Here is a 16594-nt window from a genome sequence, read left to right on the forward strand (position 1 = left end):
TATTTTATCAGAGACTAGTATTGCAACCCCTGCTTTTTTTTGTTCTCCATTTGCTTGGTAGATCTTCCTCCATCCCTTTATTTTGAGCCTATGTATGTCTCTGCATGTGAGATGTGTCTCCTGAATACAGCAGATTGATGGGTCTTGAGTCTTTATCCAGTTTGCCAGTCTGTGTCTTTTAATTGGAGCATTTAGTCCATTTACATTTAAGGTTAATATTGTTATGTGTGAACTTGATCCTGCCATTATGATATTAACTGGTTATTTTGCTCATTAGTTGATGCAGTTTCTTCCTAGCCTCGATGGTCTTTACATTTTGGCATGTTTTTGCAGTGGCTGGTACCGGTTGTTCCTTTCCATGTTTAGGGCTTCCTTCAGGGTCTCTTGGGCAGGCCTGGTGGTGACAAAATCTCTAAGCATTTGCTTATCTGTAAAGGAGCCTATTTCTCTTTCACTTGTGAAGCTTAGTTTGGCTGGATATGAAATTCTGGGTTTAAAATTCTTTTCTTTAAGAATGTTGAATATTGGCCCCCACTCTCTTCTGGCTTGGAGAGTTTCTGCCGAGAGATCTGCTGTCAGTCTGATGGGCTTCCCTTTGTGGGTAACCCGACCTTTCTCTCTGGCTGTCCTTAAGATTTTTTCCTTCATTTCAACTTTAGTGAATCTGGCAATTATGTGTCTTGGAGTTGCTCTTCTCGAGGAGTATCTTTGTGGCGTTCTCTGTATTTCCTGAATTTGAATGTTGGCCTGCCCTACTAGGTTGGGGAAGTTCTCCTGGATGATATCCTGAAGAGTGTTTTCCAACTTGGTTCCATTTTCCCCCTCACTTTCGGGCACCCCAATCAGACGTAGATTTGGTCTTTTTACATAATCCCATACTTCTTGCAGGCTTTGTTCATTTCTTTTTCTTCTTTTTTCTTTTGGTTTCTCTTCTTGCTTCATTTCATTCATTTGATCCTCAATCGCTGATACTCTTTCTTCCAGTTGATTGAGTCGGTTACTGAAGCTTGTGGATTTGTCACGTATTTCTTGCGTCATGGTTTTCATCTCTGTCATTTCGTTTATGACCTTCTCTGCATTAATGATTCTAGCTATCAATTCTTCCACTCTTTTTTCAAGATTTTTAGTTTCTTTGCGCTGGGTAGGTAATTCTTCCTGAAGCCTTCTTCTCTCATCTCGTCAAAGTCATTCTCTGACCAGCTATGATCCGTTGCTGGCGATGAGCTGCGCTCCTTTGCAGGGTTAGATGCACTCTTATTTTTTGAATTTCCAGCTTTTCTGCCCTGCTTTTTCCCATCTTTGTGGTTTTATCTGCCTCTGGTCTTTGATGATGGTGACGTACTGATGGGGTTTTGGTATAGGTGTCCTTCCTGTTTGATAGTTTTCCTTCTAACAGTCAGGACCCTCAGCTGTATGTCTGTTGGAGATTGCTTGAGGTCCACTCCAGACCCTGTTTGCCTGGGTATCAGCAGCAGAGGTTGCAGAAGATAGAATATTGCTGAACAGCGAGTGTACCTGTCTGATTTTTACTTTGGAAGCTTCCTCTCAGGGGTGTACTCCACCCTGTGAGGTGTGGGGTGTCAGACTGCCCCTAGTGGGGGATGTCTCCCAGTTAGGCTACTCAGGGGTCAGGGACCCACTTGAGCAGGCAGTCTGTCCCTTCTCAGATCTCAACCTCCATGTTGGGAGATCCACTGCTCTCTTCAAAGCTGTCAGACAGAGTCTTTTGCATCTACAGAGGTTTCTGCTGCTTTTTTTGTTGTTGTTGTTTAGCTGTGCCCTGTCCCCAGAGGTGGAGTCTACAGAGACAGGCAGGTTTCCTTGAGCTGCTGTGAGCTCCACCCAGTTCGAGCTTCCCAGCGGCTTTGTTTACCTACTTAAGCCTCAGCAATGGTGGGCGCCCCTCCCCCAGGCTCGCTGCTGCCTTGCAGTTAGATCGCAGACTGCTGTGCTAGCAATGAGGGAGGTTCTGTGGGCGTGGGACCCTCCCGGCCAGGTGTGGGTTATAATCCCCTGGTGTGCCTGTTTGCTTAAAGCGCAGTATTGGGGTGGGAGTTACCTGATTTTCCAGGTGTTGTGTGTCTCAGTTCCCCTGGTTAGGAAAAGGGATTCCCTTCCCCCTTGTGCTTCCCAGGTGAGGCAGTGCCTCGCCCTGCTTCAGCTCTCACTGGTCGGGCTGCAGCACCTGACCAGCACCAATTGTCCGGCACTCCCTAGTGAGATGACCCCAGTACCTCAGTTGAAAATGCAGAAATCACCTGTCTTCTGTGTTGCTCGTGCTGGGAGTTGGAGACTGGAGCTGTTCCTATTCGGCCATCTTGCTCCCTTACATACCACCTTCTAACATATTGTGTGACGGAATCACTGTGGGGTATAGGCCATGTTTTAGTTTCTCTGTCAAATGGAAACTATCCTGTCAGATGACTGTAAGGATTGGTGATATTATAGAATGTACCTGAAACATAGAATGCTCTCAATACACGCATAGTGTATTGATTTTTATGCATCTGCCCCCATCTGAATGAAAGTTCCCTGAGGAAGGGATTGGGGCTGTTCATGGCTATCTCCCCTGTGCCTGAAGCAGTGCCTGGCACACAGAGGGCCCTCAGTATTTGTTCAGAGAAGGAACACATGCCATTTCCCTCTTTGCTCTGAGAGGAGAACCTTCAGCATTTTTCTGCCTACAAGATCCTTTGACCAATCCTTTCTCTGATGTGGAGTGACTACTATACAATGCCAACTAGACATAGAGGCCAAGGGCAGGAAAGGGATAAAGGCAATGGAGACGTAAAGGGCTATAAGGAAGTGAGATCAAAGGCTTAAAGGAAAGGACCTGCACAGCCAGCTCTCGCCCCTCGCTGCAGCCACCCAGCAACTGGAGGATATGGACTTGGTTTGGAACCACCCCCTCTTTGAAGCTGGCCAACTTGAAGCAGAGACTGCATCACTGGATCTTTTTCTCTCTCCAGTGGGCTGACACAGTGCCTAGCCCAGAAACATCTGCTGTCTAAGGAGCGGGTGGAGGTGGATGACGGCCAGGTCCCTAGAGACTGCCATTCCTGCCCCCACCTCACTCAGACACACCCGATAACACCAGCAAGGGAACGGAACTGAGGATTCATAGAATGGCACTTTATTTTAAGACTTGATTTTTTTGCCATGATTATCTACCAATTCTTCCATGATGGTGTCATCTTCTTCAACAGTGACCAGGACCTTCTTGCCCACTAGATTAAAGATGTCTTCAGGAGGATAGCCTTTGGGCTCACCCACCTTCACGGTAAGCATGTCCATTGTTAGAATGGTGCCTTCCGGAATTTTCACTTTGGCCACCACAGACTTGCCCAGCTGTGGACAAAATGAACATTCAGTGCCAGCTTCACAGAAGTAACTAGTGTACACTGCTTTACATTCCAGGTCCCTGATCAGTCCTCCCCAGGCAGTACCTTGGGAGCAGGGACTCTGTTGCCACCTACGCTGCTCAGAATATCTCAGACATGGCAGGAATTCAACCAGTGTAGACTGAATTCAGAGACTCAGAGGAAGAGCCTTTACAATAAAGTGCAAAGGAAAGGGCTCAGGCTATGTAGGCGGAGCCAGGTTCAAATCCCAGTCAGTAGGGTATAGGCCATTTTAGTTTCTCTGTCAAATGGAAACTATCCTGTCAGATGACTGTGTAAGGATTGGTGATATTATAGTATGTACCTGGAACATAGAATGCTCTCAATACATGCAAACTCTGATTCCTTTGGTCACCATCCAGCTCAATATCTCATTGTAAATATGGGGAAACCGAGGCCCACACAGGGTGGGTGACTTGGCCAGGGTTGCAGACAGCCAAGATGAAACATACGAATGAGATTCTCAACTCCTGACGCACTGTTCTTCAGGGTACACACCTTACCGCCACTTTGTTTGGTAAAATAGATATATGAAGGACTCATAAGATGGTGACTGTGGCTGTTATGCAGATGGCAAGAAAAGGAGCCCCCGAGGAAGGGGCAGATAGGACAGGCAGGTAAGGGAATGAAGGTTACCTGAAGCTCATGACCAATGTTTGTCTTCTCCGTAAATACTTTCAAATAAATTATGTGTTTTATTACTCTATATCCTCCACATGAGAGTGCAAGGAATCAATTCTGCTTGGAATGTGGTGCCAGGGAAAAATGTCTGTCAAGTGATAATCATGCATCCTGTTATGTTTTACTGTCTGCTCAGAGAGCCAGATTAAGTGCTCAGCTGTTATAAAACTTAACTCTGGTTTCTGGTCTAATTCTCTCCTGTTTTCTCTGTAAAGAAACTATTTCTTTTTACTTTATTTTAATTTCCTGGTATCGATGCATCTTTGATTTGGGGAAGCAGGTAGGCCCCACTAGAATAAAAGATGACAGCAGTCCCAGGCATGCCTAGTGTTTGGTCTTTGTCTTGACCCCCAACATCCTGCAGCAGGTTAGGGGTGTGTGTGTGCCTGGCAGTCCCAGGATGCCGGCCTGGCTCTATGACTCAGACGGCAAGAAGGTCCAGGCCACGGCTTCCAGGAAGTCCTGACAGTCAGCAGGCCAGGCAGTGCTTCTAGACCTACCAGTCCCTCTGTCTGAAGGTCACTGCTGCACAAGGAATAGCTGCATCATCACCCACCCACCTCTGCAGTGACGCACTGCCCTTTCCACCAGTGCCACACTGACTTAGGAAATGTCACAGGCTCTTCTGGTACCTCAGGGAACACCTCGCCTAAATGTTTCTCAGGGTTTACCTGCTCCAAGGGAGCCCAGACTTGACTTATTCCAGGGCCTCATCCCTGTTACATATTCTGTAGTCTAGGAGTACTGGAGCCATGGGCTTCAGATAATTAGTGGAAGACTCTAATGTGACCCTAGGTGGCCAGAGAAACCGCTAAAGTTCCCTTTAGATAACATGTTTCTCCCGCTGCTGCTACCGGCCAGAGTGACACGCACTACTGAAGAGGAGCCTGAAGAAGCTGACAAGGGTGGCAGCACATTCATCATTTCATCGGCCTGGCTCAGGGAGTGGTGGTTCTGACCATCCCTCTCAGGCCAGCCCATTCTGTTTCCGCACACGGCAGCAGAGCCGAGTGGAGTCCAGCAGGACGTACCTTCTCATTGCAGGCCATCTCACAGGGCAGCAGCTGCTTGGTTGGGGAGCCCAGGGCACGCTCCACAAGACGCACTGACTGCACCAGCTCGGCCAGTTCTCCAGGCTCCAGTGAAGCTGAGTGGTCACTCCCCTTCCAGGTCTTGTCCAAAGTTATGTGACGTTCCAATACCTTGGCCCCCAGAGCCACTGCGGCCACAGATATTGCTATGCCTGTTTCATGCCCAGAATACCCTATGGGAATGTCAGGAAAGAGCTTCTGATATTCCTTTAAAATGAAAAAAGAAAAATAAGGTTAAATATCATGGTGCTTTATGCATATTCTCCAGGGTCAAGCATATCTGGTTGAGCCCCGGTTTAGCCACTCACTAGTTGTGCAGCCAGGGGCAAGATACTGAGGTTTTCTGAGCCTCTCTTTCCTAGGGATGATGATAATACCTGCTGAGTATTGCTGTAAATGCATGAGACGCACTCAGCACATTGTAAATGCTCTAAGAACAACGGTTACTGTTACTATAAAGAATGCATTTTAAGAATGTTTCATATTGCACAATACACTGAGAATAACAACTTTAAATGAATGTCTAACCTCATTCAAAAACCATCTGTCACATTTAATTAGCCTGAGCTACTGAAAGCAAGTGTGCTATATGCACAAATATCATCAATAATATACACAGCCCAATCTCAAAACAATCCTTTGGTGGAAATGATAAATAATCCATTATCTATAATTCACTGAATGCAACAAAAGACACTTTAAGATGGGTGAGTCTTGTTGGTGAGGGTGACCAGAAAGCTGAGTACAGTAGAAAGACTCAGGTAGGGTGTATTATTATTTTATTGTTATTGTTATTGTTATTTCTTTTTGAAACAGGGTCTCGCTCTGTTGCCAAGGCTAGAGTGCAGTGGTGTGATCTCGGCTCACTGCAACCTCTGCCTTCTGGGTTCAAGTGATTCCCCTGCTTGAGCCTCCCGAGCAGCTGGGACTACAGGCGCCCACCACCACGCCCAGCTTATTTTTGTATTTTTAGTAGAGATGGGGTTTCGCCACGTTAGCCAGGCTGGTCTCGAACTCCTGGCTTCAGGCAATCCACCTGCCTCAGCCTCCCAAAGTGCTACCAGCGTGAGCCACAGCATCTGGCCTCACGTGGGGTTTAACAAAAGACTAGGAGGGTTAGGTGGCAAAGGCCTTGAAAACCAGGGTTAAGGGTGTGTGATGGAGTGTGGATTGCTAAGTTTGGAAATTCAAACCACTGTACTATGTGCAGGCCCAAGATGGGATAGGCTGGCAGAATAACTCCTGCAATGTGTAGTGTCAAGAGAGAAGACATGACAGCACCTTGAATGGGGACAGAGATACACTGAAAAGAAAAATAATTGGGGTCACGTCTACTAAACTGTTAATTATCAGAATCTCTGTGGGATGGGAGTGCAGGGGATGTTTACTTTTGACATTACATGTTTCACAGAAATCATTTTTAAGTTTTAAAAATAACATGATTTAGATAAGCTATAAGTGAAGCAAAAACAGAAAAAAAGTTTAGGTAAAAAAAGAAAGTTTAGGTAAAAAGAGAGCAATGTCAGTTTTCAAAAAGGCTAACTTTTTACAAGTTAATGGCTGTATAGCAACATGTAAGAAAGCTTATGGGGAAAACAGAATATCAAATACTATGCTGAAAGGAAAAACAAAAACAACTGCAATATCAGGATTGTAAGTATGTGTGGATGGATAGATAGAATTCCATTAATGTTACTATAATGGTTTTAATGATAATTACATACGTATTTTTGAATGAAGTTAAATTTCCAGTGCTACAGGAGGAACTGAGAGAGATGGCATGAGACAATAAGAGACAAAGGCCTAGGGGGACATGCCCAGGTTCTAGTTCCAGCTTTGCCACCAAGCTGCTGTGGGATCTCAGGCTTCCCGACTTGGGACTGGACTTCACCATCTTTGAAATGACTGTGTAGGCAAAATCCTGGGAGAGAGTAATTTCCCTCAAGGCTGTCACTGTAACTAGTTTGAGTCTCAGGGATGCTAAGAATTAGAAAATGAGAGAGGCAGCAAATAACAAAGCAAAAAAAGCCGTAAGTTTCCAGAAGGCCTCCTATAACTCAGTATGAAAAAAGATAAATATTTATCTGTACACTAGTGTTCATAGCAGCATCACTCACAATAGCCAAAAGGTAAAATCATCCCAAATGTCTGTTGACAGATTTTTTTTTTTTTTTCCTGAGACAGTCTCAGTCTGTCACCCAGGCTGGAGTGCAGTGGTGCGATCTCAGTTCACTGCAACCTCTGCCTCCTGAATTCAAGCGATTCTCCTGCCTCAGCCTCCTGAGTAGCTGGGACCACAGGCATGCGCCACCATGCCTGGCTAATTTTTGTATTTTTAGTAAGAAGGGGTTTCACCATGTTGGCCAGGCTAGTCTCGAACTCCTGACCTCAGGTGATCTGCCCACCTCAACCTCCCAAAGTGCTAGGATTATAGGCGAGAGCCACCGTGCCTGGCCAAAAAAATTTCATTTATAGTCACCCTCTTTAGAATGTATGTGCTTCCTCAACTGCTTAGCTAGAATTTGATTTAGTAACAGCAAGACTGTCAAAGGATGTTCAAATTATAAAGTATGCCATCGTTTGTTAGAATTTTGGTTATAAAAAAGACTACGTCTTCCCCATAGTAAATGGCCCGAGAAGGGAACCCCCTCCCTCCTGCTCACCGAGATGACCCGCAGGTTGACGTCCTCAGGCTGGAGCGGGTACGCGCTGGTACACTGCAAGAAGCAGAAGTTGGGGTTGAGGGGCTTCACAATCTGATAGACTTGCTTCATGGTGTCCATCGACTGCATCCCGCTGGAGATCACCATTGGGCGACCTGAGTAATCCAGCACCAACACCATCAGCACTTTTCTCTTTAGAGGTTCTGACTCTCCCCAACACATCCCAACTGCTGGTCTCATCATTCAACTGAACTCCACAGATATCTCTTAAAACACTGTGCCAGCCACTGTGGGGGAACAGAGAGGAGCTTGTTGGGTTCCTGCCCTCGGCCACAGGGAAGGTGGGCTCCCCTCTGCCCGACAGTGTTCTTGAGCAAAACGAACTGAATTAAAGAGGCAGAGGAATTTCACACTTTCAAGAGGAAAATGAGTATCTCATCTGATTACTAGGTTGTATACCATGGCAGTACAGTACAATGAGTGCTGATTCAAGAGTGTGAGTGAGTGTGAGGTGTGGAGCTGCCACTTCCAGCTGTGCCTGGGCAGAGCACTGTCCGTCTCTAAGTCTCAAAGGCCTCCCCTATGTGTAAGTATCAAGCATCATAATCACGACCTGTTTCAGTCCTAGGGGTGTTATGATGATCAAATGACATTGTTCATGTTGTAAAACCACTTTACATGATCATGGCCTGCTGCAGTCTCAGACTCAAGCAATCCTCCTACCTCTGCCTCCTGAGTAGCTGGGGCCACAGGTATGCATCACCATAGCCAGCTAGGTTTTATATATACTGTCATATCCTTCTTATACATTTTAATTAAAAAATTTTCTAAGACAGGTGCAGTGGCTCACACCTGTAATCCCAACTCTTTGGGAGGCCTAAGTAGGAGGATCATTTGAATCCAGGAGTTCAAGACCAACCTAAGCAATATAGACAGACCTTGTCTCTATAAAAAAAGAAAATAATAAATTCTTAAAAAAAATTTTTTTAATGTCTTATAAAAACTCATATTCTTATTTTCTTTCAACTTAGCATACAAAAAGTGGAAGTACAGGCTGATTGAAAAGAGGTTTCTGGCAGGGCACAGTAGCTCATGCCTGTAATCCTCGCACTTTGGGAGGCCAAGATGAGAGGATTGCTTCAGGCCAGGAGTTCAAGACCAGCCTGGCCAACATAGAGACAACCCTGTCTCTATTTAAAAAAATGAAAAGATGCTTCTAAAATTTGTCTTCATGAAATCTGCCTCAAAGTGGGCCACCATGCAGGGAGTAAACATATGAAGGTTTGGACTCCCTTGGATTTTATGTCAAAAATTAGACACTTACCTTTTTTGGCTGTCTTTTCCAGATAAGGAAAATTATTAGTGTCTCCAGATCCAACTTTGAAAAATGGAACATTCAGTTCATGCAGGAATTCAACTGCCATCTACAAAAATCAAAGAGGGAGCTCCTTTTCACCATTGTTCAAAAACACTGTTGTCATGACAGGTGACGAATAACATACAAATAGAAAAACCCCTCTTATGCAGCAGAGGGACTCTCAAAACTTGAAAGCAGGCAAAGATTTGTTCTCAGTTGTTTCATTTAAATGCAAACATTCGTTCTCATCCACCCATCCATTAGTCCAACAAACATTTGGTGCTGGTCTTTGCTGGTGACAAGAATCTGGAAAAGGGCCAAGCACAGTGGCTCACGCCTGTAATTCCAGCACTTTGGGAGGCGGAGGCGGATCATCTGAGATCAGGAGTTTGAGACTAGCCTGACCAACATGGTGAAACCCCATCTCTACTAAAAATACAAAAATTAGCTGGGTGTGGTGGTGGGCACCTGTGATCCCAGCTACTAAGGAGGCTGAGGCAGGAGAATGGCTTGAACCTGGGAGGCGGAGGTTGCAGTGAGCTGAGATCATGCCACTGCACTCCAGCCTGGGCCACAGAGCGAGACTCCTTCTCAAAAAAAAAAAAAAAAAAAAAAAACCACAATCTGGAAAATAATCTTTCCCCTGGCCAAACCCTACCTGCCCCAGGGGCCCAAGGGCAAATGAACAAATATGAAACAGTCATGACTTAATCCTGACCCAGAAAACCAGGCAGTGAAAACGTGAATAGCATCAAAGGCTTTCCCCTCTATTCAGCCAAACAAGCAGGAAAAGGGGCTATTTCAAAAATCCTTGGTGAAAGGGGGAAAATGGAGCATTTTTTTCACCCGGCCTTTACACAACGATCCATGGCTGGCAGGGCCCATTCAACCTGAGCCCTTTCAGGCCTCAAAGCACACTGCCCACAGAAAAGTGAACCTCAGTCACGTTTTCAGATACAACATCACTGCCTGAGGTTACCTATTTAGGGCTCTTCAACATTCTTCTCTAGTATTCATCAACAAGACTCAGGAAACTGGTAAATGTCAGCAAATGCTTGCTGAAGGAATCAGTGCGTCATAAGTTATAAGAGTAAAATCTCAGTTTGCTGTCAAATTATAAGAACTCAAAAGCCTTTTATTTCTTTCCAGCTTCAATAAGGTGTAATTGATATACTAAAAGCTGCACATAAAGTATGTAATTTGGTGAGTTTGGACTTAAGTATACACTACTGCTACCATCACCACAGAGTAATAAACATACGCATCACCTTCAAACGTTTTCTTGAGTCCTGTTTTGAATTGAAGTTGGAAATCAAAAGTTGAAAAAATCAATGTCTCTGAATGGTTCCAAATATCTTAGTTCTAAAATGATGCCTGTGACTCAGAAATAAGTTAGGGCTTAATGAGTTTCTCACACTTGATCACGTGCACACAAATCTTTCCCTCTCCCAGGGATGTTGCTAAAATGAAATGCAAACTCTGATTGGTCTAGGACCAACCTCCCTTCCTCCCTCCTTCCCTCCCTCCATCCCTCCCTTTCCTCCCTTCCTTCACCATTCTTACTACTCTTCCTCTCTGCTTTATTTTTAACTCTTCTCCTTTCCCCTTCCATCTTTTTCTTTTCTTTTCTGGTAGAGATGGGGTCTTGCTATGTTGCCCAGACTGGTCTCAAACTCCTGGGGTCAAGCAATCCTCCTGCCTTAGTTTCCCAAGTAGCTGGGACCACAGGCATGTGCCACCACATGTGGCTTTTTTTTTTTTTTTAATTTGCTGTAGAGATGGGGTCTTGCTATGTTGCCTGGGCTGTTCTCAAACTCCTGGCCTCAAGCAGTTGTCCCACGCTGGCCTCCCACAGCGCTGGGATTACAAGCTTCAGCCACCATGCCCAGTACCTTCCATACTTTTCTACCTCACTCTTTCCTGTTTGTGTCTCATAACACTGCTAACTAGCCCTAAGACAGAACTGAAAAAACATCAGTTTTAAATATATTTTTTGAATAAACTCTAATTTTCCTACCCTTCTCGCTCCATATGGCAGATGAAGAGATTGCTTTCTGTTTAAAGAAGGAACCTTCCACTGAGTTTTCTTTTGTATAATGTTCACCTTGTGGGAGTGTGGTGTGGCCCTCCAGGGCATAAACAGATGCAGGAACCCCCTCAAGAGAAGGGCAGAGCAGTCAGGGGCAAGGAGTGGAGACAAGTGCAGAAAAAAAAAATTTTTTTTTGCAGAAGCTCACCTACAGAGGCTGTAAAATCTGCATGGAATTCTATAATTTTCAAGTAAGGAAAAAGGCCAATTCCTGCTGGAAAGGGAAGGGGCATCTCATTTTGCCACCTCCTGGGGAGCCACCGCCACCCGGTGGCCATTTAGAAAACTGCCACTCAGAGCCATCCTGCAAAGGGAATCTGAGAAATCTGGAAGATTCTTTCAGCCCTAAGACAGTATCGCTGTGCCTAGGGGATACTACAGGCTAGGTCAGCAACTGGTGACCCCTTTCTCTCCAGGGACTCCTTGACTTCCCCTAGCTTTCCCACCCTGCTATTGGGTTCCCTCTCTATCTGGGGTTCTGTGCAGCCCGGCAGCCTCAGCACTCCTCTCTCCCTCCTGCCCCATAGCACAAAGTCTGTGGGAGTCTGAAGGGAGCTCAGCCACGTACAACTATCCTCTGGCTCCCAGCTGAGTTCAACATGCAGAAATGGGTCCCATGGATCGCCTCATTTGAGAGGAACACTACCCTGCCTTAATGCCTTCTGAGGGTCCCAGTAAATCAACTTAGCTGAGTTCCAAACCCAGTGTTTCCCAAACTTCCTCGCTTCAGAACTTTTTAAATTCTGGCCAGGCACAGTGGCTCATGCCTGTAATCCCAGCACTGTGGGAGGCCAAGGCAGGAGGATCATTTTAGCCCAGGAATTTGACACCAGCCTGGGCAACATGGCAAAATCCTGTTTCTACAAAAACTATAAAAATTAGCCAGGCGTGTGGCATGTGCCTGCAATCCCAGCTACTGGGGAGGCTGAAGTGGGAGGATTGCTTGAACCCAGGAGATCGAGGCTGCACTGAGCTGAGGTCGTGTCACTGCACTCCAGCCTGGGTGACGAAACAAAAAACAAACCAAAAAACCCTTTACTGATTCTAAATTAATGAATGAGGGTGGACAACACGTGCCCACAGAACCCCCTTTCTGTACTGTGTCCTGTGGGACACTCTGGGAACCGCTGATCTGAGTCAGGGGTAAGGAAGGAGAGGAGTAGAGCTGAGATTTTTCTAAAGTTCCCCCCTTTCCCCTCAGTTTTTGGACCCTGCAGGATAAAAAAGAAGCCCAGGCAAGGCACAGTAGCTCATGCCTGTAATCCCTGTAATCTCAGCACTTTGGGAGGCCGTGGCGGGCAGATCACGAGGTCAGGAGTTTGAGACCAGCCTGGCCAACATGGTGAAACCCCGCTTCTACTAAAAATACAAAAAGTAGTCCGGCGTGATGGCATGCGTCTGTAATCCCAGCTACTCAGGAGGCTAAGGCAGGACAATTGCTTGAACCTGGGAGGCAGAGGCTGCAGTGAGCCAAGATCACGCCATTGCAGTCCAGCCTGGGTGACAGAGTAAGACTCCGTCTTAAAAAAAAAAAAAAAAAAAAAAAAAAAAGCCCACGGTGATGAGCTGGGGAGAACAGGGAGTCAGGGGAAGGGTGTAGCCACAAATAGGCTGGGCCGGCCTCAGGGCAGTGGCCTGTCAGAGGGCACCGTGCCTGGGACACAGGCAGGTGCTGGAGGGAAGGGTGGCTCTGCTGGGATGGCCACTGTGTGTGAGGGGAGCATGTCCCTCAGGAGTCACCTCTTTGGTCATGACTTCCATTTGCCTTCTCAAAAGAACTTTCCTTTTAGACTAAAGACATTCTGCTGTTTCACCTGAGTTCCACAGCCTTGGTGCAACTTTCAACCAGAAACCCTGACAGTTTTCTTGGCCTTAATAAAATTCTGCCACACCTTAACCTCAGCACACAGAGAACGCCCTAGAACAGCATACAGTGTGGAGAAAATATGCACTCAATAAATGCCTGTTTCTATAAGGAAGTTAGGGTAGGTAAACACTGGGAGCCACTTGCTAGGTAAATGCAGAACAAGGAACCAATGTACCTCCAACAGTTTGACAGACGGCAAGGTAAATTAACTCTTGTAAAGGCTCTTAAAGAACGCACTTTCCTGTGGGGCACGGTGGCTCACGCCTATAATCCCAGCACTTTGGGAGGCCGAGGTGGGTGGATCATGAGATCAGGAGTTCAAGACCACCCTGGCCAACATGGTGAAACTGTCTCTACTAAAAATACAAAAATTAGCTGGGCGTGGTGGCGGGCGCCTGTAGTCCCAGCTACTCAGGAGGCTGAGGCAGAGAACTGCTTGAACCCAGGAGGCGGAGGTTACAGTGAGCAGAGATTGTGTGCCACTGCACTCCAGCTTGGGCGACAGAGCGAGACTCCGTCTCAAAAAAAAAAAAAAAAAAAAAAACTTTCCCCTCACTGCCTGTGCCCTAGGTCAGGCAGGGGACTAGCTGGGGACAAATGGCATTCCTCATCCAGAGAAACCTACCTGCCCAAATAGGCTGAAGCAGAAAAACTCCAAAGGGTTCTGAGCAACAGAACAGCCATCGCTGGGTGAGTGCAGACCTGGCCCTGTGCTGACACCCCATGGGCTTAGCTCCCTGAATCCTCCAGATAGCCCCAGATAGCCCCAGGAGCATCTTAACAATCCTGTTTTTACAGACGGGCGGCCACTGCGGCTCCAAGGTTACATGAGGAGCCCAAACCACACAGAGTGTGAGCACCAGGAGCTGAGCTCAGAGAGCCTGGCTCTAAAACACACATCCCAGACACCAAGCAAATGGGCTGCCTGGGGAGCAGAGGGAAGGAAAACTAAGAAAGAGGGAAGCCCCGCTACAAACACCAGACTGACTCCTCCCTATCACCCAACCACTCCGGGTTCTCAACCGATGCCACCTGCAGGGCACAGCCTAAAGAAGCGACTCCGCCTTGGCAGCCTCACGGGGCAAGGAGGCACCTTTCTCCTAGGTCGGATCCAGGAGCTCAGGGAGCTTGCATTTCCAGGAAACGTGGACAGAAGCCGAAAAGTCCCCATTCCAGGTGCCAGTCACCTTGATGACATCTTGCCTGGTTCTGTGTGGACTCAGGACATCAGAAGAGGGAGAGTCGCTGGATGGCAGCTGGGTCACACACAGAAAAGGAAATGGAGGCCCAGGCAGGGAAGGGGTTCACCGAGGTCACACTGAGAGTTAAGGGCAAAGTCAGGGCAAGCACCCAGATGTCCCAGCCTCCAAGTACCCAGATGTCCCAGCCCTTAGCCCAGGTTGCTTTCCTTAATTGTAACTAACACTCACTGAATACTGATTGTATACTATGCTTTATATTAACCATCACATTTAATCTTCACTTTCCCTCCCAGATGGGTTCTGCTACGAAGCCCACTTTACAGCTGAAGAAAACAGGCACAAAGAGTTAAATAACCTCCGCATGGATATACCAGAAATGATAGGCAGAGCCATATTCAAACTTAAAAATCTGACCCTAGAGTCCATTCACTTGGCCACAGGGCCATATAGCCCACATATGGGCTACATAGCAGAGATGTGTTACATAGAGCTGGGGTGTGCATCGTACAGTCAGGGGTGTGTACCATACAGCTGAAGTGTGTACCATATAGCCATGCCATCATCATAGAGCCAGGGTACACACCACGTACCTGGGGTATGTGTAAACAGCATTCAGCATGGGATCCCAAATGTTTTCATCTTTAGATTCTTAAAAATTACTGAGGAGGCCAGATGCAGTGGCTTACACCTGTAATCCTAGCACTTTGGGAGGCCTAGGTGGGAGACTGTTTGAGGCCCAGAGTTTAAGACCAGCCTGGGCAACATAGGGAGACCCTGTCTCTACAAAAAATTTAGAAATCAGCTGGTCGTGGTAGTGTGGACCTGTAGTCCCAGCTACTAAGGAGACTGGAGGATCGCTTGAGCCTGGGCCGTCTAGGCTGCAGTGAGCCATGAGTTATGACTGTGTCACTACTCTCCAGCCTGGGCAACAGAGCAAGACCCTGTCTCAAAAAAAAAAAAAAAAAGAAAAAGTTACTAAAGAGTCTACAGATCTTTTTTTTCTTTTTGATGTGGGTTTATTCATATTTACTGAATTAAAAATTAAAATTAAAAAAATTAAAATTGTGGCTCATGCTTGTAACCCCAGCACTTTGGGAGGACAAGGTGGGCGGATCACCTGAGGTCGGGAGTTTGAGACCAGCCTGACCAAATGGTAAAACCCCATCTCTACTAAAAATACAAAAATTAGTCGGGTGTGGTGGCAGGCACCTATAATCCCAGCTACTCAGGAGGCTGAGGCACAAGAATCTCTTAAACCCAGGAGGCGGAAGTTGCAGTGAGCCAAGATCACGCCATTGTGCTCCAGCCTGGCCAACAGAGTGAAATAAATAAAATAAAAATTTTGGGCCGGGCACGGTGGCTCAAGCCTGTAATCCCAGCACTTTGGGAGGCCGAGACGGGCGGATCACGAGGTCAGGAGATCGAGACCATCCTGGCTAACCTGGTGAAACCCCGTCTCTACTAAAAAATACAAAAAACTAGCCGGGTGAGGTGGCGGACGCCTGTAGTCCCAGCTACTCGGGAGGCTGAGGCAGGAGAATGGCATAAACCCTGGAGGCAGAGCTTGCAGTGAGCTGAGATCCGGCCACTGCACTCCAGCCTGGGCGACAGAGCGAAACTCCGTCTCAAAAAAAAAAATTTTTTTTTAAATTAAAGCTGGGCATGGTGGCTCACACCTGCAATCCCAGCACTCTGGGAGGCCGAGGCGGGCAGATCACCTGAGGTCAGGAGTTCAAGACCAGCCTGGTCAACATGGTGAAACCCTGTCTCTACTAAAAATGCAAAAATTAGCTGGGCATGGTGGCACATGCCTGAAGTCCCAGTAACTTGGGAGGCTGAAGCAGGAGAACTGCTTGAACCTGGGAGACGAAGGTTACAGTAAGCCACAATTGTGCCACTATACTCCAGCCTGGGTGACAGCGAGACTTCGTCTCAAAAAATAAAAAAAAATAAAATTGAGGAATCTTTTCTTAATTTTAAACGTTGAATTTTGAGATAATGGTAGATTCACTTGCAGCTGTAAGAAAGAATACAGAGAGATCCTATATACTCTTCCCCCAATGGTAATGTCTTGTAAAACTATAGTACAATATCATGACTGGGTGAATGACGTTGACAAAGTCCACCAATCTTATTCAGATTTCACCATTTCTACATGCACATTTCTGTATGCCTATATTTAATTCTATGAAATTTTACGCCATGCACAGATTCATGTGACCACTGCCACGGTCACCATGCAG

The 16594-nt window shown here is 46.5% G+C and overlaps 2 protein-coding genes across 7 annotated transcripts in view; one reads left to right on the forward strand and one right to left on the reverse strand.

The window, feature by feature from the left end:
* The window catches only part of TRIM14 (tripartite motif containing 14), a 53462-nt gene extending 44297 nt beyond the window's left edge, over positions 1 to 9165 (forward strand). Inside the window, exon 7 of one of the 5 annotated variants that reach the window (XM_023202977.2) lies at positions 7798 to 9165. The gene's annotated coding sequence lies outside the window, so the exon portion shown is untranslated. Of the gene's footprint in view, positions 1 to 2217; positions 4404 to 5126; positions 6038 to 7797 lie in introns of those variants that run through there. The other 4 variants (XM_023202975.2, XM_026456159.1, XM_023202960.1 and 1 more) reach the window with 4 other exon arrangements.
* The window catches only part of NANS (N-acetylneuraminate synthase), a 40080-nt gene continuing 26603 nt past the window's right edge, over positions 3118 to 16594 (reverse strand). For both annotated transcript variants that reach the window (XM_023202995.2, XM_023202988.1), the window contains exons 3-6: positions 9161 to 9260; positions 7837 to 7991; positions 5114 to 5380; positions 3118 to 3348 (exon numbers count right to left, since the gene is read on the reverse strand). In XM_023202995.2, the coding sequence (XP_023058763.1) occupies positions 3139 to 3348; positions 5114 to 5380; positions 7837 to 7991; positions 9161 to 9260 (732 nt within the window). In that variant the 3' untranslated portion in view covers positions 3118 to 3138. The remainder of the gene's footprint in view (positions 3349 to 5113; positions 5381 to 7836; positions 7992 to 9160; positions 9261 to 16594) is intronic.

Source organism: Piliocolobus tephrosceles, chromosome 14 (genome assembly GCF_002776525.5).
Source record: "Piliocolobus tephrosceles isolate RC106 chromosome 14, ASM277652v3, whole genome shotgun sequence".
Taxonomy (NCBI): domain Eukaryota; kingdom Metazoa; phylum Chordata; class Mammalia; order Primates; family Cercopithecidae; genus Piliocolobus; species Piliocolobus tephrosceles.